Genomic DNA, 26,188 nt, shown 5'->3' on the forward strand with positions numbered 1-26,188 from the left:
AGATGGTCATAGGCACTGTTGAGTCACACAAAAGGTGTGTGTGCTTACCTGATTTTAAATTTTCTGTAAGTACCCTTGGCTTTCTTCCAACCAATTTTGTTATTGTTGCTATTGTTTGCTTGTTTATGTAAAGGTTTGAATAAAATGGCCCTCATGAACCCATATGGAGTGGCACTATTTGGAGGTGTGGCCTTATTGGAGTGGTCTTGTTGGAAGAAGTGTGTCATAGGGGGTTGACTTTAAGGTTTCAGAAGTGGCTCACTCTTCCTTCCTACTAGTTGAGGCTCCAGATGTAGAACTCTCAGCTACTCTCCAACACCATATCTGCCTGTACTCTACCATGCTTCCCACCATGCTGAGCATGGACTGAACCCTGAATTGTAAGCCAGCCCCAATTAAATGTTTTTCAAAAAGTTGTCATGGTCAAGGGTTTCTTCATAACAATAAAACCCTAAGACAGATTATGAGAGGGTCTCACTATATAGCTTTTGCTAGTGTGAAACTTTCTATGTAGACTATTCTAGTCTACATAGTGAGTACAGGCCTGCTTCTGCCTCCTGTACTCTGGGACTTAAAATGTGTGCCACCATACCCAGCCCTCACCTAAGATTTTGCATCTATACCTATGAAAGGAGAAATTTTGAGAAAATAGAGACTGCCTGGACTTTCTTCAGTGGGGACTACATGGCAGAAGGTTATTAGTGTGCAAAATATCCTTAATAGAAATGTATGTAGGAAGCCGGGCGTGGTGGCACACGCCTTTAATCCCAGCACTCGGGAGGCAGAGGCAGGCGGATTTCTGAGTTCGAGGCCAGCCTGGGCTACAGAGTGAGTTCCAGGACAGCCAGGGCTATACAGAGAAACCCTGTCTCGAAAAAAAGCCAAAAAAAAAAAAAAAAAAAAGAAATGTATGTAGGGTAGAACAGGTATAAAAATGAGGGGTGTCTACATATGAGACATTAGATTATTAATATTACTAAATTTATTATTATAAAGCCAAGGGTAGTCTCCAGTAACTATATAAAAGGAGTAGTTTTCATGAACTGTTGAGAGAACTGGGGGAAAGCTACAGGAAATGAAGTGGTAGCTTTCTGCGAAGTGTCTACCAAATCCAGTTTATTATTGGTTATTTCCTCAACCTCTTCCCACTACAAACCCCCAGACAGGCATGCCTTGTCATACTTCAATGCATTGTACCTTGGAGACACTGCAAATCTTTACAAATAGAAGATTCAGGGCAAACCTGTGCCAAACAGGTCTGTAGGCACCATTTTCAAATAGTTCAGATAATCATCGAGAATCCTAACAATGGAGCGTATTTTGAAAATTATTTTTATTATTTTTTAAGTGCATGTGTGTGAGGCTGAGGCTGTAAGTGCATGTGCATATGTACAGCTGCCTGTGCAGGAAGACAATCTCTCTAGAACTGGAGTTACAGGCAGTTATGAACTGCCCAACATGCCTGCTAAGAAATGGTACACATTGTCAGCAAGCACAGTAGCTCTGGTAGCCAGAGAGTCATCTCTACAGCTGTAAAGTGAAGTATGTTTAATTAAAGTAATACACTGTTTTAATCATAATGCCTGTGCATGCTCAATAAACTATGAGCACTATAGTCTAAACATAATTCTTACAGAACTGGGAAAAACCATATGATTGTTCTGTTGTTCTGCCCTGGAATGGATCATGTCACGTCTCTGAAGTCAGGCTGTACTATATAAATGGCCAATGGATGAGTCTTTAGGAAAGAAATTCACACTGAATGCATAAATTCCTTTATTGAAAATATTGGAATATCATTACATGTAGTTGAAATCCATAATGAAGGGCCACACATTCCTGCTCAGACAATACTGTTTTAAATAGAGAACACAGCATCTGGATATGCTCTCACGAGTACAGCATCATGGACTAAACTAGGTAAGAGTAATCTAGAGGCAGAATGACCATCTTGTTCATTAACAGCATATGGTTACAGACAGTGAACATCATCACCACACGACATTCCTGGGATCTCACCAACTCATGTGTGTGAGCAGACCAAAGTCAAATTGTATATTTTTAAGCAAGAGTCCTCAATGGGAGAACTTGGGTGAAAAGTGTATATGGTCTACAGATTTAAATTTTTATAGCATTCCTTTAAACTAGCATGGGACGGCAGTGAATGTAGTGATCGGCCTGACAGAGACCACTGGACAGTGTTTTCTTACAAGGAGTCTAAAATGGAAGAAAGACTTGAAAATATGATGAACATAAACAGATATGTAAACACGGTTTGCTCATTTTCCGTTCAAAAATCTCTGGGGAAATAATTCGTGATAGACTACTTTTCAGCTTTGGCTATTATTTAAATTTTTTCCATTAGTAGTCTTTGGCTTTCATAAGAGGGAGGCAATCAATAACATTAATGATTTTATATCCTACTATTTAAAATAAAAGATGTCTAATGATGTGAAAATGAGTTTATATTTAAAAAAATATAGATTTTCTTTTTTCTTTCAATTGTGATATGAGTGTAATTCTTTGAATTGTTTTTTTCTCCAGTAAGATTCAAGAAACCAAGAAAGTTGGTCCAACTTGGCATCTTTTATCCAACATTAAAAATGCACAAATTATACACTCTCTTTTAAAACAGATGGCTACCATTAATGTAAACACCTGGAAAGAAACAACGTAAAAGAAAAAAAAGGAAAAAAATGAAAAAAATAAAAAAAAACTAAGAAACGTAGTTAGTTATTAATACACAATTCACACAATTTCATAAGAAACAAACACTCTGTAGAAGTAGGACTTGTACATTCATGTTCATAAAGATCCGTATTTCAATAAACACCAACTTACAACTGGGAGAGAAGCTATATTCTGCTTCACACTAATGCTTAGGGTTTTCAAAGATTACCTTAAAAACTAAATAAAAAAGTTGGTCTATAATAGATCAAAAAACATTGGTAATGAGCTTTTGAAAACTCTCTGTCTCTGACTCTCTCTGTCTCTGTCTCTCTCTTTCTCTCCCCCTCTCTCACTCTCTTAATAAATAAAGATTATATTACCCTAAATAATCAGGGCAAAAAATGAATAAAAAACTATACAAATCAAAAGAGCCTTGTTTCCCAATAGCACAAAACATATACATTTCTTTATTTCAGGATTTGACACATTAAAAGAAAAAAATCAATATATTTCAGACAATATACTAAAAATAATAAATAAAAGTTTTTTAAAAAATCAGATATTCCCTTTAAGTGCTATATCCTTTCAATTTCTCTAAATCAGATTTAGCTTTCTATGGCAAACAAAAAGTATACATTTGGTAAAATTATGCTGATAAATATACAAGGAAGGTATGTATTTCCACAGTATCATATTTTTTCACAGTTACCAAAAATAAAAATTGCATTCAACTCATACATCAAAAAACACTCTGATTTCTCATGGTGTGAATTTGAAAGCAGTGGAGGTACAAAGTCTTTTTGCTTTTTTAAAACAACCTGGACTTGAGATTTCTGTCTTCAGTGTCTGCCCTCCACAGGTACCTTCCAGAATCTGTCTGCATTGCTATGATGCTCTGAGACAACCGCAGGAAGAAAGCATTGCTGAAGGGTGAGGCAGCCAGGGCTGGGGCTCGTCTTCCAGTAAGACGGCTAATCTAACCCAGTCTTTTCCATGTTTTATTTTAAGGCAGCCTGAGTTTCACTCAAATGTCCATACCTCTAGGTCCTGAACTATGAAGTCTTCTTTTTTCGAAAGGATATCATTATTAAAAGTACTGCAAGAGTTGCTGCGTCCATGATATAAATCAGCATCTAGCCACAGACCAAACCGTCCCCTGTAACAAGGTTAAAGGGGAAAGGTCACTACACAGACAAGGCTTACAAAATGACATGCTTTCTGCCTTTTTCCGCGAGGCTTCCTTTCATTTGGGACAAAATAGACAGAATTCTAAACTGCTTACAAATTAAGAGCAAGCTGTGTAAACAGGTCTCTCTTAAAGGACAAATGGTTGCAGTCTCTCAGGCACATTAATACATCATTTATCAGTGGCATGTGTTACTACACTGCCCTAATTAATCTAAGCAAATTGAATAGCTGGGCCTAAGTGATCCCCAAGTAATAAAATTACAAGAGTCTTACCCTCCACCACCGAGTTCTAAAGAACTTATGTCTCCATTGATAAAATATGAGTTTTCTCCACTCCACTTAAAGACCTAAGGGCAAAACCACAAAAGAGAGCACCAACATTTCAATTCAGAGAATTAGCAGAGAAGATACCTTGAATAGTCATGTTGTGTATAAAGGAAACACACCTTTGAATAACAAAGCACTTGACAGAATGGCTACAACATGATCACCAGTCGTTATGAAATAGTAAAGACCATTCGATAATGTGCTGGCTCTGACCTTTAATCTCTCCCTGCATTGCAGACTGAGAAACTCCTTGTGCTGGGTTTCTAAGTAGTCTGTATGCTTCAGTCATGGAGAACGAGACTGAGCGCAAAGGATGCAGGCAGGATTTCAGGACACCCACTGTCTCAGTGTCTGAGCACCCCATAACCTCCTGACTGCTGACAACACAACCCTGGCCATTCAAGTATTCCACCCTTCCAGGTACCTTGAAATTCGGACTAAAGGTGTAGAGAAACGTTTCGCCTGTGCCGTAATAGTGGTCACTGAACTTGAAGGGATGAGTTGCATATGCCCCAAATATCTATTAAAAGAAAACAGAAGACATAGTTACTTTCAAAATTAAACTCCCATAGAGACCTTCTAAAACATTTTTGACACACTATTGTTCTAGGATCTTATAACTCTTTCAGCAAAGTTTATTATTAAATTAGAACTCTTTAAGTGGGAAAAAAACCCCATCAAACAAAGCAATTACTACAATACCCCCAGCTCTAACTGGAAACCATGTGGCCAGGCTTCCTGGTACTTGGAAAATCCATCAGAAAAGCTTGGAGGCATTATTTGTTAAAGTGGCCAACAATTCAATGGTTAAAAGGCTGCTGAAGTAGAATATGGAGAATGACATTTTTTTAAAAAGTGTGTTACACACAGAAATGAGTGCTTGACAGGACACCATCTCATCTCTAGAATGATTTAGTTTTATATTTTGTTTCTTGGGACAGAGTCTTCTATTACAGGGTAGGCCTGATTGGAACTCACTATGTAGCCTAGGTTGGCCACTAGCATCCCACAAAGTTGTCTTGGTGGAACCATCATGTCAAGTTTTCTCATGTATTTCATAAATGAGATGAAGGCTGGACATTCCATCCCCTCAAAGATAAACTTTCCTCCCTTTCAATTTTTAATAATGAGAGATAAAAATACTTAAATATGACTGGGCAAGGTACTTAGTTTGAAGCAACTTTGAATTAAAAGGTAACTCTTTCCTTTAAATGTGATTTTTGTGGGGGTGGGGAGGTAAGCTTTGAGACAGGGTTTCTCTACAAAGCCCTGGCTGTCCTAGAACTCACTCTGCAGACCAGACTGGCTTCAAATTCACAGAGATCCACCTGCCTTTGCCTCCTAAGTGCTGGGGTGACCATCACCTAGCTAACTGTGATATATTTACTACATCCACGACTCTTCCGGGAGGTAGGCGAGTCATGTTACAGAGTCTAGTCATGTAATGCCTCAGCTTATTGTCCTTCTGTTCCTATCCTATCTGTGCATACTGGTGAGAGTGCATATAGGAGATGGAGCCATATGTATCTTGACGATCTCACTCGGTGCCTCACGTGCCTTCCACTGCAAAGGCTACTTGAAAAACATTGCTTTAGTAGAGTGTATTTGAAAATGTCTGACACTTTAACTGGTTCAAAATCACTGTGTGCTGTCTTTTTCACTCCTTCTATCTAATACTAAACATTACAGATTTCTAATTCTAAAGATTTTCATGCTTCCTACCCCCAAATTTTCTCTTCATTTGCTAAAAATGAAGTAAAGAACATATCTTATAATAAAATATAAGCAATTACATTCTCTTCTCCTAATAATGGAGCTGGAATACAATAGGGTGGCAGCTAGGTTTTTTAAAGCATGATTTTACAATGTGACATGAGAATAACAGAATCTTTTAACAGGTGGGAAATGACTTCCTTTCAGATAAACCAATAGGAAATGCCGTCTCTGGCCCTCTACAGGGTTCTAAATAATATTTCTCAGCTAGGGAAGCATGTTTTCATGGTGAACTTAACTCTTCTCAACTGTCTATAGCCAAATGTAATCACTTCAGGGATATCCTTGGCTTTCTACTTCTGAACTCACTGAAAGACACCCCCAGCTCTGTGGGAAGGGGGTCAGCACTTCATGTCCTATGGCCAATCTCTTCCTCTGGAACAAGTCCCTAAGGCACTGAACTGGACTCTGAGCTATACATCTGCCTGCTTTTCTCAGAAAAAACAACTTTGCTTTAAGTAGCAGAGTGCTGACCTGGCCCTAGCTTGTCTCAAACAATATGCATGTATTTATCTATTGCTAGAAGGAGAACAATGAGGTATCTGGCATTCACAACCATCATGTCTGAGATTCGAGTATGTGGGCTGGGTAGAGGAAAGACATCTGCCTCTAGCCATATTTGTCTGAATATTCATCTCTGAAACAATGAACTTAGGAGGTGTATAAGAAATGCTGGGCCTGTTAGAAGGGACAGGAAACTAGCAGCTGTGAGAAGAGGGGACCCCATCTCCTGGACCACACAAGTCCAGAGTAAAACTACGGGTTTGAACTGGGACTGTTGGAGTGGTGGGAATAGGGTTGTGTCTCAAGTGCAAAGAATTTCATTGTTATTACTGAGACTTATTAGATTTTCTTGAATAAATATTTCTTCATTTGCTTCATGCCTTCAGGACAATTTCCAGAGACTGTAAAGGATTGTTGCTTTTATGATTCCCACAACTCTCTACAACTCTTCATGTTCCTTATGCATGTATAATATTAATTTCTATTATTTTATATTATATTATTATATTATATTATATTAATGTCTGTCATATTCCCATAAACAGAAAAGACACCTTATTTCCTCAGGATGGGGGAGCTGGAATGTGCCAAGCTAATGTCCAAATATTCACAATAGCATCTGCATCTGCAGGGTGCATGATATGTTAAAACTCTACTCCAGTAGTTCTCAACTTGTGGGTCAATGACCCCCATGGGGTTGCATATCAGATATTTATATTATGATTAGAAACAGTAGTTAAATTACAATTATGAAGTAGCAACAAAATCATTTTATGGTTGGGTGTCACCACAACATGAGGAACTGTATTAAAGAGTTACAGCACCAGGAAAGTTGAGAATCTTTGCTCTACTGCCTGACAACATGTGTTAGCCTCAGACCTCTGTTATATCACTGTTGACAGGAAGTTTAGCAAAACTGTGCCTCATTGGTACCTTCTCAGTGTGGACAAGTTTGATACTACTGCTAAACAGACAGAAACTATATATATTTTTGTAATTGAAGTGTTATCTAGTCACAATTGTATTCAAGACATAGCACCAATGATTCTAACATTTCATAACTTTCTATGTGACTTTAAACACTTTGTGGTATTATTTTGATTTTCATCTTAATTGTTCGCACTACTCATCTTGGATCATTATTAAATAAAATGTTATCAATCCTCATGTAATAATAATAATAATAATAATAGTAACAGTTATTCTACTTTCAATAATTCTTATGGCAATAACATCATAAAGACTGTGTCTTCCATAACTTCACCAGGGCCAAAATCTTTCTGGAGGGCAAGAATCTCACTGTGTTGTCCTGGCAGCCTTGGAACTCACTTTGTTGACCAGGCTAATTCAGCTCTTCTGCCTTCCAAGTGCAGAAGTACCTCATTCAGGGAGGTAAATTGGCAGGATAGAGAGTTATACTTCACAGCAAGCTCTTCAGTTGAGCATCACAGGTTGAGCAACCCCAATCAGAAAACCCCTCCAAGTCCCAAACTTTCTGAGTGCCAACACGATGCCAGAAGTAGAAAAATCTGTACCGAAAACCTGTTTCATGAGCAAAATTGTGAAAACTCCCTCTGTGTGTGTGTGTGTGAGAGAGAGATAAATCCCCTTATACATATACAAATCTTCCATGACTCCCCCAAATCCATATTTCAAAACACTTTTATCCCAAAAATCTTGGATGAGAATTAATAATGGGTGTTGATTAGATATAACATGACTAAACTAACTAATTTATTAATGACTTTGGTATGTAACAGCATGATTAAACAGGAAATGAAAGTGGTTTGCACATAATCCATGCACAATGTAAGTTGATTTGAAGGAGGTGATAACAGTGTAGAATAGATGGGGTACTACATAATAGCTCAAACAGCTCATAGAAAGGGCAGTCACCACACAGGTAAGAGTACCATGAGGAAAGGATTTCCCATGGCTACTGAACCATTGAACCCCAGACCCAATAAACAGACGTTGACTATCCCCTACCCAGTAGGCATCATCAATGGCTACTACTTAAGACCCTTAGGATATGGTCTGGTATGTCACTGAGATTGTCTTCGCAACTGTACACATGATTGTCCCTAACTTCTACTTTTAAACTGCTTTAGGTTACTATTTTTCTATCTCATGGTCAGCACAGGGAGAAAATTACTCAGCATACAATTGTTCCATTTTCTTTATATTAGGATTTCAAAATACACCCACAAATAAAAACAAGAAGAAAAGACATAAAACAAGAATGTCCAAATCCATTTAGCCTGAGGATGGGAGTCGATATAGCAGTCTCTCTACTGTTGGGTATTCTAAAAATCTGCCACCAAAACACCTTTTCAGGTGGGGATACAGTTCAGTTGGCAGAGTTTGTCTGCATACATGTGACCCTGGACTTCATCCCTAGCGTCTATATAACCATTTATGGTGATACATACTCATAATTCTACCACTCAGAAAGTGGATGGAGAAAGATCAGGAATTCAAAATACCTTAGATTATATAGCCTGAACTAGATTGAAATCATATTGCTCCAAAAACAAGATACATGTTCTCTGTGAGAGGAACAGGCCTCACCTGGTTATCCATGTCTTTGATGACCAAAAGAACAGGACTATCTAGAGATGCTGACTTCCTGTACAGAGTCTTCAAGCTCGTTCCATGCTCTAATGTGCTGTAGGCCAGTCTCCATGGATAACCTTGTACCCTGGCTGGAAGTCGTCGGGCCAGCTGCCAATCCAGAGAAAGAAATACAAAAGGACATCTTAACCACTAATCAGTCACGAAGCAGTGCGTTAACTAACTGCCTGTGGTTCAAACTAAAGGACTGAACACTCACATTTTGACCTGTTTTGCCTAGCTGAGAAAGAAAAAGGAAATCTAGAGAGTGTTTCCTTTAGCCAGGATGCCACCCAGGAGATACCTTGCTCACTCAGAGCCTGATTGTTGGTTTCCAGTGTCACTGATAAAATATTCACACCAAAAAAAAAAATGTGTTCTTAGGTAAATCTGTGCTAATCTGAATGTCACAGAATTTTGTTATACAGGCAAGCACAGCTATAATGTCACTAGAGGACTTGTGGTGCATCCCAGAGAAAAGACTGTATCTGAAGACTCAGACAAACCAAGCCAGGCAAAGGGCTGCTAACTACACATATTCTTTCCTTTATAAGTCAACCTGGCTTTTGGTCATTTCATATTTTTCCAGTTGTTCTAGGTTTTCATAGGTTTAAAGCTGCTACTGACTAAGGTGTCCTATAGACCAAGGAAACACCTGCGTTTTCCATGTGAGCTCATAGGGACTTTGTCCATCTTGTTCCCACGTCTATCAACTATATTTGGCTTAAGCTAGGTGCCATAAATGCTAATAAAGAGTCTCTCCAAAAAATATTATCAAGGCAGTTATGGAATGCAATGTATTCAAGTGCTGGAAGTCAGCATCAGGGGCAATGTCAAGACCACCTCTATGGCTGTCTGGCCAAGTCCCTGGGCCTTCCTGGTTGGATTCTTTAAGGTTTTGGGAATTCATGTTCCTAATCTACCTGGTGAAAAAAGTATAAGAAATTCCACATTAATCTTACTAAACACAAATATTTCATAAAATTCAAGTAGCAAACTTTTCAGAAAATGCAAAGTACATACAGATTAATTATATATTTTTATAATACATATTTTAAATAATAAATATATTTAATTTATTGGATGTTTTTTAGGTACATCAGGACTATGGGAGATCACTTCCATTTTTTATGTTAAGAAATGGCCTCCTCTTTGTTAAGGTCTTGTCAGCTCCCAGGAAGGTGAAGAAGAAGGCTGCTGTAACATTTCAGAAGTGGAAAGGCAATGCTGGCCATGGTTAGGTTCTGTGCCTCTGCTTCCTCACCTAGCAGTTTTACTCAGGCCAGGGGCAAGGGATACTCTATAAGTGTTCAGCCCGTGGAGTGGAGTACCCACCTGTTCGATGTGCATATTTTCCAGGAGCGCACTGTGGGGCTGTAGGATGGGCAGTCCCTCTTCCTCCTCTTCCTCTTCCTCGTAGTAGCTGCAAGTGCTCTTCCTGCGTTTTGCCTCCTCAACTGTGATGATCTGAAATGAGGACAGAAAGAGCCAATGTGGAAAGAGCCCAGATGAGATGCACTTTCCCCCAAATAACCCGAGGCATGCAGCTGACTAAAAGGAGTAGTGTTGGGAAATAAGAGATAAACAGAAAAGGACTTTGGGGGAAATGACAAATTTTCAAACCCAGAACAAATGCAGAATTTAAGACACGACAGCTGAGCATTTAATATGCATGATGTAAAATCACAAGCTTTCCAGTTCTGGTCTTCCTGCTGGAAACTCAGTAGCTCCACAAGGTTTATATCCTTAAAAACAATTAAGCTAGGCTCCTTTAGCCTTTGAGTCCAAATTTAAATTGTAAAGGAAATCATCAGAGATCCTTCAGAAAGTCTATAAACAGAGAGTTTGGGGCGATAAGGATAGGTTTCAATTAAGCTTCATGGTTGTGTACATAGCAACTAAGAGTAGCAGAAATGATGAATGATAACAGCCACCAGAAGCAAACGGAGTCACGGAGAGCGTTACTCTAAATCACAGCCAGGCTATGATTCAATTCCCTCTCCACAATTCATAATGATCAAAAATTTCCCATCTAGATAGAAAAACACACATCTATTATTTAAATACAGTTGGGTTTATGAACCACTGATGTTCTCATCTTAAAAACACTTTGTCTCTCTTAATTTCTCAGCAAATAACTACATGAAACATATGAGGGGTAATTAGCTCTCTAAAATGCCCAGGCACAGTAGTAGCTATAGCTCTATTCCAGAGAAAAGGCATCTTACAGCTAGTTGTCAGGTACTGCATGGTTTGACTTTCAAAACATACAATGACATATACAAATTATTCATCTTCTGAGCTGAATTTTGGGTAGGGAAATACACTTATGGATTTTCCTATCTTCTGATGGAGAATTTACAGAAACACTTTCAAAGAACCACAAAGCTAACATTTAAACACACTAAACAAAGCCCTTTGTTTTGTTTCTAGTTTCAAAGTCTACAAAATATAAACAGTCCAAACTCAGGCTGAGGAATACAACAAGTCAAGTATGCATTTCGGATTTCAGAAAGAGGGAGCAAAAAACTTCACAGCAAATAAAAGAACATGCTCAATATTTTTTAACTAGAAGGAATTACAAACGCACGCCAGTGACGGAAAAGCCGGCTCCCCAGCAGGCACCCTGGTTCCCCAGCACAGGACACATGCCCACCTACCTTCACAAAAGGCTCTTGGTCAGGCCTGGCACAATAGAAAATCTGAATGTCCAGGGGCAGTCTTCTGCCTCTCATGGTGCTGGGACAGAAGACTGTCCACAGAGAAGAACTGGTCTTTCTCTGGTTGCCTGCACACCAGCCACTGACTGACAGGCTAACCTACACTGGTTTTTTTTCTTCTCCCTTCGGTGTCTAGCTTCCTGCGAGATTGAGTTTCTGTTTCCCTCAAGGAGGGGGGGGGGGGGTGTTCAACGTTTCTACAGGAACATACCCAAATTAGGATTTAGAGCAGGCACACTTCCTGTCAGGCAGAGCGGGAGTCTGTAAAATGACACTTTCACCTTTGAAACCCAGCCTTACAATAAAACCCCATTGTCCCGGTGTTGAGTTTTTTTCTCTCTCTCTCTCTCTCTCTCTCTCTCTCTCTCTCTCTCTCTCTCTCTCTCTCTCTCTCTCTCTCTCTCGCTCTTCTCCTGAACTCTTCCTCCATATGCCTTCAGGGTAGGTAACTGAGCTGTCCTCTCCTTGTCTCTTCAAGGTTTTCTTTCACCTACTTCTTTAAGGTTCAACTTCCATTTTAAACTTGTGCGGGTTGGTTCCCAGCATCAATTTGAATTTTACAGAAAGGAGCCTTTGACAGGGGTGGTAGCCAGGCTCACTCCAGCAGCAGCAGTTTCTATGTTACTTTTAGAATTTGTTGGCATAAGTAACTTGAAAGAGTGGGAGCATTTCTAATTTATAGGAGGCAGTGAACAATGCCATCTTATGTGCAGTTTGACAAAACAAGTGGCAAAGTACAGTTTATCGTTTCACATTATGGGATGCATCTTAGTGACTGATAAAGTCCTTTACGGGGTTCTCTTTGATCGTCAGATCAGATGACACAGGTTTGGAAAGAAATACAGATCTACAAGAGATCAATTTTCACCTGTTTTTCTGCTACTCTTCCACACTGCAGGGGACTTTCAGTCCCAGGGGCTGCTGAAGGTTCAGGGTCCTGGGGTAGGTTCAAAGTTATACTCTGGCAGATGAATGGACACAAAACACCAGCCAGGCTTGCACATACCTAACAACCCAGGGCTAAATCACTTGAATTCTGTTCCTGGGAGAAGCACCATTTTCAGTGCCTGGTATTTCATGATAGAACACATTAATTAAGTGTTTCCTGGATACTGGAGAGTGCCAACCAACATTTATTAAGCACTTCCTGTATTCTGGGGCATGCCAGGTGAGTTGCCAGGAACAGGGACACAGCCCATAGTTTCCTATGGATGAGTGACAGAAGATGAAATTATAGCCAAACAAATGCCATGACATGCAATAAAGGAGCTGAATGTGTTCAAGGCTCAGAGAAGGGTTGGACACCTGGTGTGCCCAGAGAAGGCTTATTCACAAGGGAGTGGGTGGATCTATCTGTGAGCTGGGTGGGGAGATATGGCAGGTGTAGGGTTGCAGCAAGGGGCACAGAGATGGATGCTCTTGGTTCCTGATGGCTGAAGAACAAAGAGCCCTAGACGAAGAGATGAGAGACATGGGTAAGATCTGACAGAGTAAAGAACTTCAGTGTCTTGCTTGAATGGATCTTGTCTTATAGGAGAGTAGTTTTAAAACCTAGCTTTTTTTTCAGATTTGTCTTAGAGCTTTGAAAAATATAGATTCTAACATCCTTCCTATATACTTACTAAACCAAAGTATCCTGAGGTAAGGGTCTAGGACTCTACTTTTTAGAAATCCAGAGGGCTGGAGCTATGGCTCAGTGTAAAAGGGTACTTCTACGAAAACATGAAGAGCTGAGTGTAGATGCCAGCATCTGTAAAAGGCTAGGCACAGCCACTGGTAGGCTTGTAATCCCAGCACTATAGAACATGGAAACAGGAGAATTGCTAGGACTGCCCAGCTGCCATCCTTGCTCAGTGTTCAGTAAAAGAAGCTGTCTCAAAGGAATAAGGTAGAAACTAATAGAGTAGGACACCAAACATCCTCTTCTGACCTTCTCAAGCATGCACAGGGGCATGCACACTAGCACATGTTTGTTAGCATATATCATACAGCATCCCTCACACTCATACTTATTCACATATACATGGAGAGAGACAACACCCTCCCTCGCTCTAAATCCAGTGATGGGCAAGGGGGTCAACCATTAATATAGGCCATGTGGGTGGGAACATGATACTCCTAGCTTTAAGCCTCGGAGTACATGAACATACTTATGTATTTAAAAGATAAGTTAAATAGACAACACACACAATACATACATAAGACCTTTTAAGATTGAAGGAAATCTCAAAAATCACTCAATAGTGATGGGAAAAAATATACCTAAAAGCCACCAACAACATCAAAAGACAATGAAGAAATATCTGCCAAACACAAAGAAAGTCTCTTTCATCACAAGAACTCAGTGGAGCGGAGAATTGCTAATATCCCTTTAGGACGGTGGTTCTCAACCTGTGGGTCACAAATCCTTTGGGGGCTAAGTATCAGATACCCCACATATCAGATATTTACATTTCCATTCATAACAATATAAGATTAGAGTTATGAATTAGCCATGGTCGGGAGTGACACCATAAAGAACAGTATTAAAGGGTCGCAGCACTAGGAAGGTTGAGAATCACTGCTGTAGGAAAATGAACTATAGAAAAACACAAGCAGCAATAAACTCACTGGTGGCTAACTTGTGTATGACCATGTTCATTTTTGGCAAATCAATATTCAAGCAAATGAAAATTAAATTATAGGATAACACTACCTACTTTTCAAATTAGCAAGCATTTTTAGGAGACAGAAAAAGTATAATACTGATAATCCTTTTTGCTGGCAAGACCCAGTGGGAAATCTCTCACACTGATGGCAAGTTCAGTTGCTGACATAAAACTTAGGAATCACAGAAATCTACTGTCCTTGTCCCTCATAATTCCACATCCAGGAAATTCTCTAAATAATTAAGGTGGAAGACCTCATTTTTGAGAAATCATTAAACCAATATAATAACTCAAGTGGGAAACTGTTAAATAAATTTTAACAGCTATAAAAATACTAGCAACTAGTTGGAGGATGATGGTTTTTTTTTAAGATTTATTTATTATATGTAAGTATAATATAAGACTGTAGCTGTCTTCAGACACTCCAGAAGAGGGAGTCAGATCTCATTACAGATGGTTGTGAGCCACTATGTGGTTGCTGGGATTTGAACTCTGGACCTTCAGAAGAGCAGTAGGGTGCTCTTACCCACTGAGCCATCTCACCAGCCCCAGGATGATGGTTTATATCTGTAATTACAGCACTTGGCAGCCTGTAGCAGGAAGTTTGAGGCTAGCCTAACTTATAGACTATTAAAACAAGCAAGCAAGCAAGCAAGTGAACAGACAAACAAAAGTAAGCACTAAAAAACTAAGGTTTCAAGAACTTATAACAATTCTAAGATTATGTCAGGTGGGAAAAGCCATATGCCAACTACATAGAACAGAGAATCTTTGTGGAGTAAAAAAGGGACCCCATGTACCCAAACAAAATAGAAAATAAAGTCCAAAGAAATGTATGAAAGGCACAAGTATGATTAGATATTTATTTTTTAATGTCTGTACTCTACTTTCTAAGTTTTTTTTCTGACATGCATTTTTCTTATGAAATGGAGACATAGGTGTGTTTGAAGGCCTTGAGTACAGTTGAGGGTGGGTTGATAGGTGGAGTGGGTTGAGACTGGAGTCCAAGTGAGGTGCAGATATCCTGGTGGAATAAGAGGGTCTGGCACGGGAGAAGGGTGCAAGGCCCTACAACATTTACGTCAATGGGATTCTGGTCAGAGATAAAGAAAGAGAAGGGTCTGGTATTATACCTGAATTTGTGGCTTAGATACCACTAAGATATAAAAAAAAAAAATGAGCAGAAACAAAAATGTTGAAAGATAATGAGTTATTCTGGGTATCCTGAAGATTACAACCCATTAACTCCTAAGGAGGTTGGCAATTCTCCTTCACAGCATGAAGCTGAGGCACAGGGTTGCCTATCATAACGCTTCTGAGCATTACTTGTTCCGAATGAGGGAACATGGAGCCTTCTCCTCAGCTGGGCACTGTTTCCCTTATAGACAGAAAGACATAAAGGAGCTACCCATTAACTTACGCCAGCTGTCCTTTCTTTCCCCAGATCAACAGCTTTGGTATGGGTAAATGTTGGAAGCTGGCTCTTAGCAGAAAGTGGCTATCATCTCTGCAGCCATCTTGGGCTATTTACTTACAGGTGGTACTTTTCCACCCTGACGAGAGACTTGTTTTCCTAGCATGATGTTTTTGCAAGAAGCCCACCACAGCTGAACACACTCTGATAACATCTTGTTTTTCTCCTATACATCCTGGACCTATGGCTAAGTGTCTCCAGCTGCACTCCCCAGCGAGTGCATATATACCTATAGTTGCCTTTCAATAAACAAGCCTCGAGCCTCAAGCCGATAGGCTGTGTTGTCTCCATTCTTCGAGTCTCTTGCCCATCAGTCCCCACTCTCTCTCTTGCAGACCCTGTTCACTGACCCGTGATCTTGGTCAGGCAAAGAAGTCCCAAAGAAGCCTCTCCTCTCCTCCTTCAACAAAGGTCAAGATATAACCTTCCAAAGAGTTTTCACTCTTTCACTTTCCTCAATGGCTTTGGGGTTAACTGGCCAAACTCTTCTTCGCTAGATCCTTGAGGGGACCTATATCATTCTTCACATCTCCTTCACCCCTTGTTTTTGGGTGTGCAGTGTGGCTCCTTCTCCACCTACAGCTGACAATAGATGAAATCTGAATCCCAAATGAATGGAGAAAGGGAAGAAAATCCTTTCAACAAGATGGTGCTTTTAGCTCAGGATATTCAGGTCTAGTCAGGAAAAGGTTATGTAACCATCATGGGCCTAAATTTTCTTTCCAGAGCTCTGTATTGGGTGAAAGACTATAGCCTCACTAAGAAAATTAAGTTTTCGGGCTGGTGAGATGGCTCAGTGGGTAAGAGCACCCCACTGCTCTTCCGAAGGTCCAGAGTTCAAATCCCAGCAACCACATGGTGGCTCACAACCATCCGCAACGAGATCTGGCGCCCTCTTCTGGAATGTCTGAAGACAGCTACAGTGTACTTACATATAATAAATAAATAAATCTTTAAAAAAAAAAAAAAAGAAAATTAAGTTTTCCTGATAGAGCATCCCCTTTGATAATATTTACCAGAAGTAAAGCCAAGATGGGATATCCTCATGTTTCTTAGATAGAGTCTGATGGGCCTATGAGGCATCTGTCAGCTCTATCATAGCATCTTGTAGGAAAGAGGAACATGAATAGTTAACTAAAAATAGGTGGTAAGTATGGGGTATATGGGGGCTTTGGTGCAATGTACACTGCAGGGAATAGGGCAATTGAGAAGCTAAATACAATGACATGATGCAGTTTTTATCCAAAAGTTAGGTGGCAACAGAGAGCAGGGCAGTAGGAAAAGTGAAGATGAAGGAAAGGAAGCTGGGGATAGCTCAGTGAGTATATGGCTTGCCTTGTAGGCATGAAGATCTGAGTGAGTCAAATTCCCAGACGCCATAGGAGTACAAAAGCTATGGATGGTGGTGCACAAGAGTCAGAGCCAGGAGAACCTGGAGAATTAGACAGCCACCCTAGCCTCTTTGGCTACTTTCAAACCAAGGAAAGACCCCTAAACGGGAGAGGGGAAGGTGGGTGCTAACTGTAGAATAAAGCACACACACACACACACACACACACACACACACACGAATAAAGGAGAAGAGATGTTTCTTCCCTGTTTCCTTTAAAAAGGCAACAAAATATCATATGCTGGTGAAAGATAAGGAACCACACAGGAAGGAGAAAGCATTTAAACACACAAAAGATAGCCATGGCTGATAAGCCAGAAGGCAGCCTGAGAGATGAAGAGAGTTTCTTCTGAGACAGAAACTAAGATTGTAATAATTGATCATTTAAAATACAGGAGAGGGAGGATCAGAAAATAAATTTGTGCAATTCTGTCTTTGTCATAAACTGGAGGGAACATGGATGCTGAAATGGGCTAGGGGGCATAAAATGACCCGTGAGAGGTTTTAACAAGGAAAGATTTCTAGTTATGACTGAGGAGCCGGGTGAATTCGGAAACTACCCCTTTATCTTGGTACCATTCTGCTTGTTTTGTGGTATTTGCTTTGTTTTGTCCTTTGAGATGAGGCCTAGCCTATGCTGCTTAGGTTGATCTCAAACTCTTGGATTCAAAAGATCCTTCTGTCTTTGCCCATGGAATAGCAAGAGAACAGGTATGTGCCACCATGACTGGCTTCAGTTGTTAAGTTTTCTGTAGCAATGCTTGACTGCCTAAGATCAGAGCTAATATGAGGGTATACTCTCTAGGAATACAATGGTCTAGATGGGTATAAAGGATGGAAGAAGCTCTAAGCAACTTACCCTGATAAATGGTAGTGGGATGTCTCTGAATGCATTTACCATCTACCTCAGAGAATAAAACTGCTTCAAGGGATTCAAGATAGCCAGAGTAAGACAGAGTCAAGGGACCAGATTCCAGAGACATCCATGAAAATATAAAACAGGCTTAGAGGCAGGAAGGTGTGACAGATTCATCTACTGTCTCAGTCCTGTAAGCTTATTAGACACAGAGATATTTCTTATCCATCTTTATACTACTAGGGTCCCCAACCAAAGAGGTAGTTGATATATCATGGTCTAATTTGAAAGCGAACTCAGGGTCAGCAAGCTGTAACTGCCAGTCAAATCAAGCTAGCCATTCTTATATGGCACAGGAGACAAAGTTTCAAAATGTATCCTAAATACATTAGAAAAACAAAAGAATAGTATCAGCTATTAATAGTTTTTGGAATGTGAACACAAGACCATTTCCTCTGCTTTGGCATTTCAGGGGCCAGGACAGCCTCCTCTCTTGAACAGTCTCGGTGTTTACCTCCCAGCTCTTGGTGGTCGGCTCACTGAAGAAATTGTCGATCATGTTCAGCTCTTCCTTCTCCACCACCACAAAGCCTTGCTCCTTGGCATCTTTCCCATAGACATCAGGAGACCACTGAACAAAGAAGGTGTACAAGTGATCCACCCTGGAAAACAAGTTCGTGATGCGAGTTAACAATTGAGCCCATGTTCCTGGCAGGCAGTAAGAGCGCCTGGAGTACCTGCAACAACCTTTTGCCCGCTTAGCAAACTATTTTACTGAGGAGGAAATTCCCCACTGTCAAGGTTACCTTTGTGAGTGGCTTCCAAACTCAGAAAATAGGAACCCACAAAAAAATACAAAAGCCCACAAGCACCAATCACTACTGAAACTGCCTCAGTCTGAAAGAAAGATCAAGAGATAGGGCAGAATATGAAAAATCCCCAATGAAATAGTACACCATATGCTTCTTCTTCAGCGGACTTTCACTTATTGGATACATACTGTCAGGGGGAAAAGGTTGACTTGAGGCTTTAGCTAAGGACAAAAGCAAAGCCCAAAGACTCTTGCTAAAGTACAAGATACATTATATAACAGTTTTAATAAAACCCCTCCAACCACTAAACCAACAAGAAGTTACTAGAAACAACACAGTTTTATCCTTGGGAAGACCTATCTCTTGTGGTAGGGCATGTTCTTGGCTTCTGGCTTCTCTGATTTCTTATATTAGGAAACACATTTCAGAAGCATTTCTCTCGCTATAATCAAGAAAAAAATTGCTCAGTGTTCAGCTGAAGTTGGAGGCTTTAGTTCCCACAGCCTGCAGTATCCACCCTGAATGGACCAGTCCCAAATACTAGTTTTTTTTTTGTTTGTTTGTTTATTAGTTTGTTTTATTTATAACCATGATAGTAAGGGATGGAACAACAGAGAGGACCACATGGTTTTTAAAAACTCTTGTAATTACAAAACAATCTAATTTGAAGAAACTGGTGTAGCAGAATTGTCCCCCCAATTAATTTGAATATTAATTCAACAAGAAACCTGTGATTGGGAAGTGGAAAAGGAAAGTGGGCAGAGATTTTTAGGGATGGGAGAGAGAGAACACAGAGGGGAGGGAAGGAAGATGGATGAAGAAAAAGATGATCCAGATTCTGTGTGGCTTTAAATAGCCACAGGTAGCTAAGAATATCTTATGAGGAATGTATTATTCCAGGACAATTTATCCTATCTAGGTCGCAATTTATATCAATATCATTTGGCTCTGAGTTTATTGTGTGGCTGTTTGGTGGGGTGAGAATTTACTGATATAAATCTGACTTATAAATTACAAGCCTCTAGAGTTTGATTTTAGCAGGTTACTGGGATATGGGACCAATGACCAGAGAGAGGGGTTGGATGGCTGGAAATGTGAGCAGAATCTGCAGCGAGAGAACAGTGAGGTAGGCGGTCTCTGCTTGGGGCTAGCAGGGTGGTCGGGGCTGAGAGGAGCCAGCAATAGCGAGGGATGGTGTGATTCTTTAGCACTACCAGAAACAAACTGCAAGAAAGTCAGTTTATGGACCGCTAATTTTTAAAGAAACTTCGGCTGTATCAAAATACTTTCACAAAACTGATAGAAGTAAAACAAATGCAACCCCCATCACAGCTCTAACCAGACTGCTTTAGACTTCCATCTGCACTTGTCCATGTTTACTCAGGTATGAAAATAACTGCATTATATGTAACGCTACATAATAACACATTTACCGCATTACTACTCTTTAATAGCTACGCTGAAATTAAATTACTATACTGTGTCTTAAAAATTAATAAGCCATGCCCAGCCTACATTTCTACATTGTCAGCATGTTTGCTTGTAGGTGTCTTTCATTATACAAACTGCATAGTGTACATTTTGTGCCATATTTTCAATTATTTTCTCAAGACAAGATGCTTGAATCACATGTAGAAAGGGAAACAAAATAGTCACAGGAGGCAGAACTAGGAGAGAACTAATTGAGAAAGGGGAGGAGTGTGTGTGTATGTGTGTGTGTGTGTGTGTGTGTGTGTGTGTGTGTGTGGTATCCATAGAAGCCAGAAAAGAGTGTTGGATCTTCTGATACTGTTGTTACAGACAGTTGTTAGTGGTCCCGTAGCTGCTCAGGACTAAGCCTAGGTCCTCTTCAAGAGCAACCAAACACTCTTAAGTGGTGAGGCATCTCTCTAGTCCCAGTTTTTATGTATTTTTAAAATCCATTCCTTCAATGTATTTTTAAAATCCATTCCTTCAATTAATGTGGATTAATTTGTCACAAGACAAAGTTATGAAGTTCGTGTGCGTGAGTATTATGAAATGTTAATATTTCCATTAAAAATAAATGTGGATACTGTATAAGCTGATGTTCAAGAGTGCAGTAGTTATGCTATTGTTTGGCTTGTTTATAATATCCAGGTTTGAGTCAAACACCTACATTTGCTATGAAGATAATTTCTTAAAAAGACATTGTTAGTGTTCAAATCACTACACTTTAGTAAAGATGACTACTCTTCAGAATATGAACGGACTCCCCAATCAGTGGAGGTTCTTAAAGAGAGCAAGACTGAGGTCCTCCCCGCCAGCCCAGGAAGTTGGAATCCTACTATTCAACTTTGATAGATTTGTTTATATATCAGCTCTTCCCTGGGTCTCCAGCCTCCTGGTCTACTCTGAAAGTTTTAGCCTTGTCAGTCCCAGTAAAACCTAAGTCAGTCTCTTAAAAAAAAAAAAATCCACGCATACATGCTATACATAACATTTATTTTCTTTCAGAGAAATATAAAAGACTACTTTGAAAAGCTACAAAAAACATTGCTTTGAATGCTTACCATTGAGAAATAGAGTGGGTGGGACAAAGGTACTGACTATCATATTTTATTTCCCTGATGGTTAAAGATGTTAAAGTTTTTTCTCAGTCATTTGAGTTTCATCTTTATAATATTGTTTAGATCTGTATCCCACTTTAAATTGGGTTGCTTTTGTGATACCTGGTGCTTTGAGTTCTTTATATACTTTGGATATTAGCCTTCTATTGGCTGTGTAGTTGGTAAAAGACAAAACAAAACAAAAACAAACAAAACAATCTTTTCCCTTACTGTAGACCGTCACATTGTCTGAATGACAGTGTCACTTGCTCTACACAAGCTTTGAAGTTTCACAAGGTCATATTTATTGTCAATCTTAATGTCTGTGTTTAGAAAGCCTTTTCCTATGCCAACAAGTTCAAGGCTGTTTCACACTTTCTCTTTTATCAGGTTCAGCATATCTGGTTTTATGGTGAGGTCTTTGATCCATTCAGAGTTGAGTTTTGTGTAGGACTAAAAATATGGCTCATTTAGCATTCTTCTACATGCAACCATACAATTTAACCAACACCGTTTGTTGAAGATGCTGTGTTTTTTTCCAGTAAGCATTTCTGCTTCTTTGTCAGGAGTCAGATGTCCATATACATATGTAGATTTATGTGTGGATTTTCAATTTGATTCCATCTATCAGTTTTTGTATCAATACCATGCTGTTTTATTACCATAGCTCTGTAGTTCAAAGCGAGATCAGGAATGGTGATGCCTCTAGAAGTTCTTTATTCATTCAGTTTTCAGTTATTCTGGTGTGTGTGTGTGTGTCTGTGTGTGTGCTTCTATTTGAAACTGAAGTGTTCCTTTAAATTCTATGACAAATTGTGTTGGAATTTTGATGGGATTCCATTGAATCTGTAGATTCCTTTTGGTAGTTACCACTTTTACTATATCAATTCTACCAATCAATGATTGTGGGAGATATTTCCATCATTTGATATCTTCTTCAATTTCTTTCTTCAGTGCTGCAACGTTTTTTATAATACAAGTCTTTCACTTGTTTGGTTGGAATTACTCTAGGATATTTTACTTTTTTTCATGGCTATTGTGAAAGGTGGTGTTTTCGTGATTTCTTTCTCAGTCCCTTTGTCATTTGTATATAGGAAGGCTACTGATCTTTGTGAATTAGTTTTGTAACCAGCTAATTCTGTGAAAGTGTTTGCCAGTTGTAGGAGTTTCCAGGTAAAATTCTTAGGGCCATTTATATCTATTATCATATCATCTCCAGAAAAAGATACTTTCACTTCTTTCCCTCCTGTTTGAATTCCTCCACTTTAGTTGTTTTACTGCTCCAGCCAAGACACAAGTACCATATTGAATAGATAAGGAAAGAGTGGAAAAATCTTGTTTTGTTACTGATTTTAGTGGGAAGACTTTAGGTTTTTCTGCATCTAAGTTGATGTTGGCTATGGGCTTGCTATAAACTGCATTTATTATGTTTCGGTATATTCCTATATCCCTAGTTCTTTCAGATTTTTTTTTCATAAAAAGCTGTTAAGATTTTGTCAAAGACCTTTTCTGCATCTAATTAGGTGGTGTATTTGTCTTTCAGTTTGTTTATATAGTGGACTACATTTATCCATTTATGAATTTTGAAGCATCTTCCATGTCTGGAATGAAGCCCACTTGATCATGGTGGATGATCTTTTTGAAGTGCTCTTGGATTAGGTTAGGTAGTATTTTATTGAGAATTGTTGTGCTTATGTTCATAACAAAAATTAGTCTGTAATTCTTTGTTGTGTCTTTATGTGGTTTGTGTATCAGGTTAACTGTGGCCTCATAAAAAGAATTGGTTAACATTCTGTTTCTTCTGTGTGAGAAACCTGAGGATTACTGAGGTTCTGCACTGAAACCATCTGGCCATGAGCCATTTTGATTGTAGACTTCTAATTACTGCTTTTACACCACTAGGGGTTTGTTTAAATTGTTTATTTGATCTTCATTTGACTTTGGTAGGTGGCATGTATTGAGAAAACTATCCATGTTTTTTAGATTTTCCAATTCGGTGGAGTACAGACTTTTAAAGCATGTCTTTATGATTCTCTGGATTTCCTCAGTGTCTGTTGTATGTCTTCACTTTGCTTCTTATAATCTCCCTTTAACTTTTTTAGTTAATTTAGCTACAAGTTTGTCAATATTTTCTCAAAGAACTATTTCATTCTTCGATTTGTTTTGATTGATTTTAGCCCAGTGATTGATCATTTCTTGCAATCTCCTCCTTTTGCATTTGCTTGCATGTGGATATTTGCTGTCAGTTAAACAATAACCAAGTTATGTATCTGTAGAAAGACAGAGGTTAGATTAGAGAGTAAGGAACTGGGAAGAAGAGGACAAATAGAATTCCCATGGAAACAGCTACAGATGGATTGTGGGAGATCAAATAGGGAGGGAAGAGGAGGATGAGGAGGAAATACAGGAAGAGTCGGCTAAAATTAAGGGTATGGAAGCTTAATACAGTAGAAGCTCCATTAAATACATATAAATATGAAGGGATATAAATAAAATCACCAAATAATGAGACATCTCTTGTCACCAAATGAAGCTTTCAGTACTAGGATTTGGTTACATTTAATTGAGTTATTGGCCAAAGGGATCTCATGGGAACCCCCAAACAACCTATGCTGTTGCCAAGATTATAGGTTGTTTTCCAAAAACTGACAACAAACTCCCATTGCTGAAGATAACACCTATGCAATGCACTGAACATGGAGTAGTTGAGCTAGTTCATACATAGAGCCTTTACTCCTATATGTTAGTATCTTTGGTACAGGAAGGTACTTTGTAAGCTACCAAAGGAACAAGGTAAAACACCAAACAGCCACAAACTCTTCTATCTACAATGGTGTCCTGCCTGCAAATATGATAGTGCAACAGTGGCACAAAGCTTATGGGAGTAACCAACCAATATCTGATTTGCCTCAAACCCCACTCCACAAGATGGAGCCATACCTGACAATGCCTGGGTGACCAAAAATGTGAGAATAAACAGGCCAGGGACCTAGAGAAAAATGAAGTACTACTGTTCTATATAAAATAATAAAGAAAAACATAGCAAGAAAATGACTCCTAATGACATTCTGTTATACTCATAGATTAGTGACTTGCTCAGCCATCATCACAGAAGCTTCCTCCTGTAGCAGATGGACACAAATACAGAGACTCACTGCTAAACACTATCCAGAGAATGAGAGACCTAGGAACATTCAGTCTGAAACAGGGTATCTCCATCAATTCCTTTTCCTCAGGGAATCCTGCAGAAGTGGAGGCAGAACAATACATAGATACGTATGTATGTCCATAAATACAACACCCAAGTATACATATTCTCTCTTTTTACCTACATGTTCTTCACCTTTATATTATAGCTTCCATAATATGTAAGATCCTTGACTGTGTGAATGGGTCTCTTGAGTTAGTACATATTTCTTGTTCTCCTTTCCTTCTGTTTGCTTTTTTCTTATTCTAATATATCATTTTTTTATTTTATATACTATGTTATTGCATTCATCAGTGTTCTCTAGAATCACAGAACTCGTTGGATGTCTCTATATATTAAATGAATTTTTTGGAATAATTTTCAGTCTAACTCAACAATGGGCAGCTGTGAGTACAAAGTCTGTCTAGTAATTCCTCAGTCCCACGAAGCTAGATGTTTTAGCTGGTCCTTTGTATAAGCTAGAATCCTGAAGAAGTGGATTCCAAGAGATGTGCTAGAAAGTAAGTGCAAGTAGAGGAAGAAGACTTCCTTCTTCATTGTCCTTATGTAGGCCTCCAGCAGAAGGTATGGCCCAGGTTAAAGGTGTGTACCACCATGCCTGGACCTAAGCTGTTCTTTACTTAACTTGCTCTGTCCCAGGCTGGCCTGGAATGCAGAAATATGCTTTCCTCTGTCTCCTGGGATTAGAGCATATACAACTTTGCCTGGGCCTAAGCTTTTCATGGCCACTATGCCTCCAGATCTTAATCAAAAATCTGTGTCATCCCACATCAAGATCCAGAGCAAAAGCCTGAGTCTTCTGGCCTCAAGATCTGGATTATAGGTATGCCTTTCATTTCTGAATTGTCGTTCATTCCATATGTAGTCAAGTTGACAATGGGAATAGCCATTACAGTTATGTCATGTCATGCTATGTTATGTTATTATCTGTCAGAAGCCTCTTTATTTTTTAATGAGAGACAGAAAAGGAGGTGAATCTAAATGGAAGAGGAGGTTGGGAGGAACTAGAAGAGCAGAGGAAGGGGAAAATATAATCAGAATATATTAGGTGAGGGAAAAAAGCCAATTTCAATAAAAAAGAAATTTCTGAATCTATCTCACAAATAAAGGTGATTGTGATGAATGCATAGTTAGATTTTCCCTTTCTTTTTATTATTCTATATTTTATCTTCCAATCTCAGTATGCCGACAGTTTCCTCATTCTTTCTTGTATGGCTACCCAGTTCTTTACCACGTGTACCTCCATAGTTTATACAGCCATTCTATATAGTTAGCCATGTGAGCTGGTTCCCAGATACAGTGTCACAAATATAGCTATGAGCAATGCACTTTGTATGAGTGTCATTTCCCTCAGGTACAAATCAAGCTGCTGTTTCTAGTCCTAGAACTGAGGGTGGACTGACTGCCATGCAAGCACTAAGTGGGCCCAACCCTGCTT

General features: G+C 39.3%; 1 protein-coding gene across 4 annotated transcripts in view; it reads right to left on the reverse strand.

Moving 5' to 3' along the window:
• Window positions 1–1,695: 1,695 nt before the first annotated feature.
• The window catches only part of Ncoa7 (nuclear receptor coactivator 7), a 149,251-nt gene continuing 124,758 nt past the window's right edge, over window positions 1,696–26,188 (reverse strand). Inside the window, exons 1-6 of one of the 4 annotated variants that reach the window (XM_021174077.2) lie at window positions 11,736–11,939; window positions 10,411–10,542; window positions 9,034–9,186; window positions 4,610–4,705; window positions 4,132–4,205; window positions 1,696–3,826 (exon numbers count right to left, since the gene is read on the reverse strand). In XM_021174077.2, coding sequence (XP_021029736.1) covers window positions 3,691–3,826; window positions 4,132–4,205; window positions 4,610–4,705; window positions 9,034–9,186; window positions 10,411–10,542; window positions 11,736–11,810 — 666 coding nt within the window. In that variant the 5' untranslated portion in view covers window positions 11,811–11,939 and the 3' untranslated portion in view covers window positions 1,696–3,690. Of the gene's footprint in view, window positions 3,827–4,131; window positions 4,206–4,609; window positions 4,706–9,033; window positions 9,187–10,410; window positions 10,543–11,735; window positions 11,940–18,677; window positions 18,826–26,188 lie in introns of those variants that run through there. The other 3 variants (XM_029482549.2, XM_021174073.3, XM_021174075.3) reach the window with 3 other exon arrangements.

Source organism: Mus caroli, unplaced genomic scaffold (genome assembly GCF_978045245.1).
Source record: "Mus caroli unplaced genomic scaffold, Mus_caroli_1 scaffold_9, whole genome shotgun sequence".
In the NCBI taxonomy this organism is placed as follows: Eukaryota; Metazoa; Chordata; class Mammalia; order Rodentia; family Muridae; genus Mus; species Mus caroli.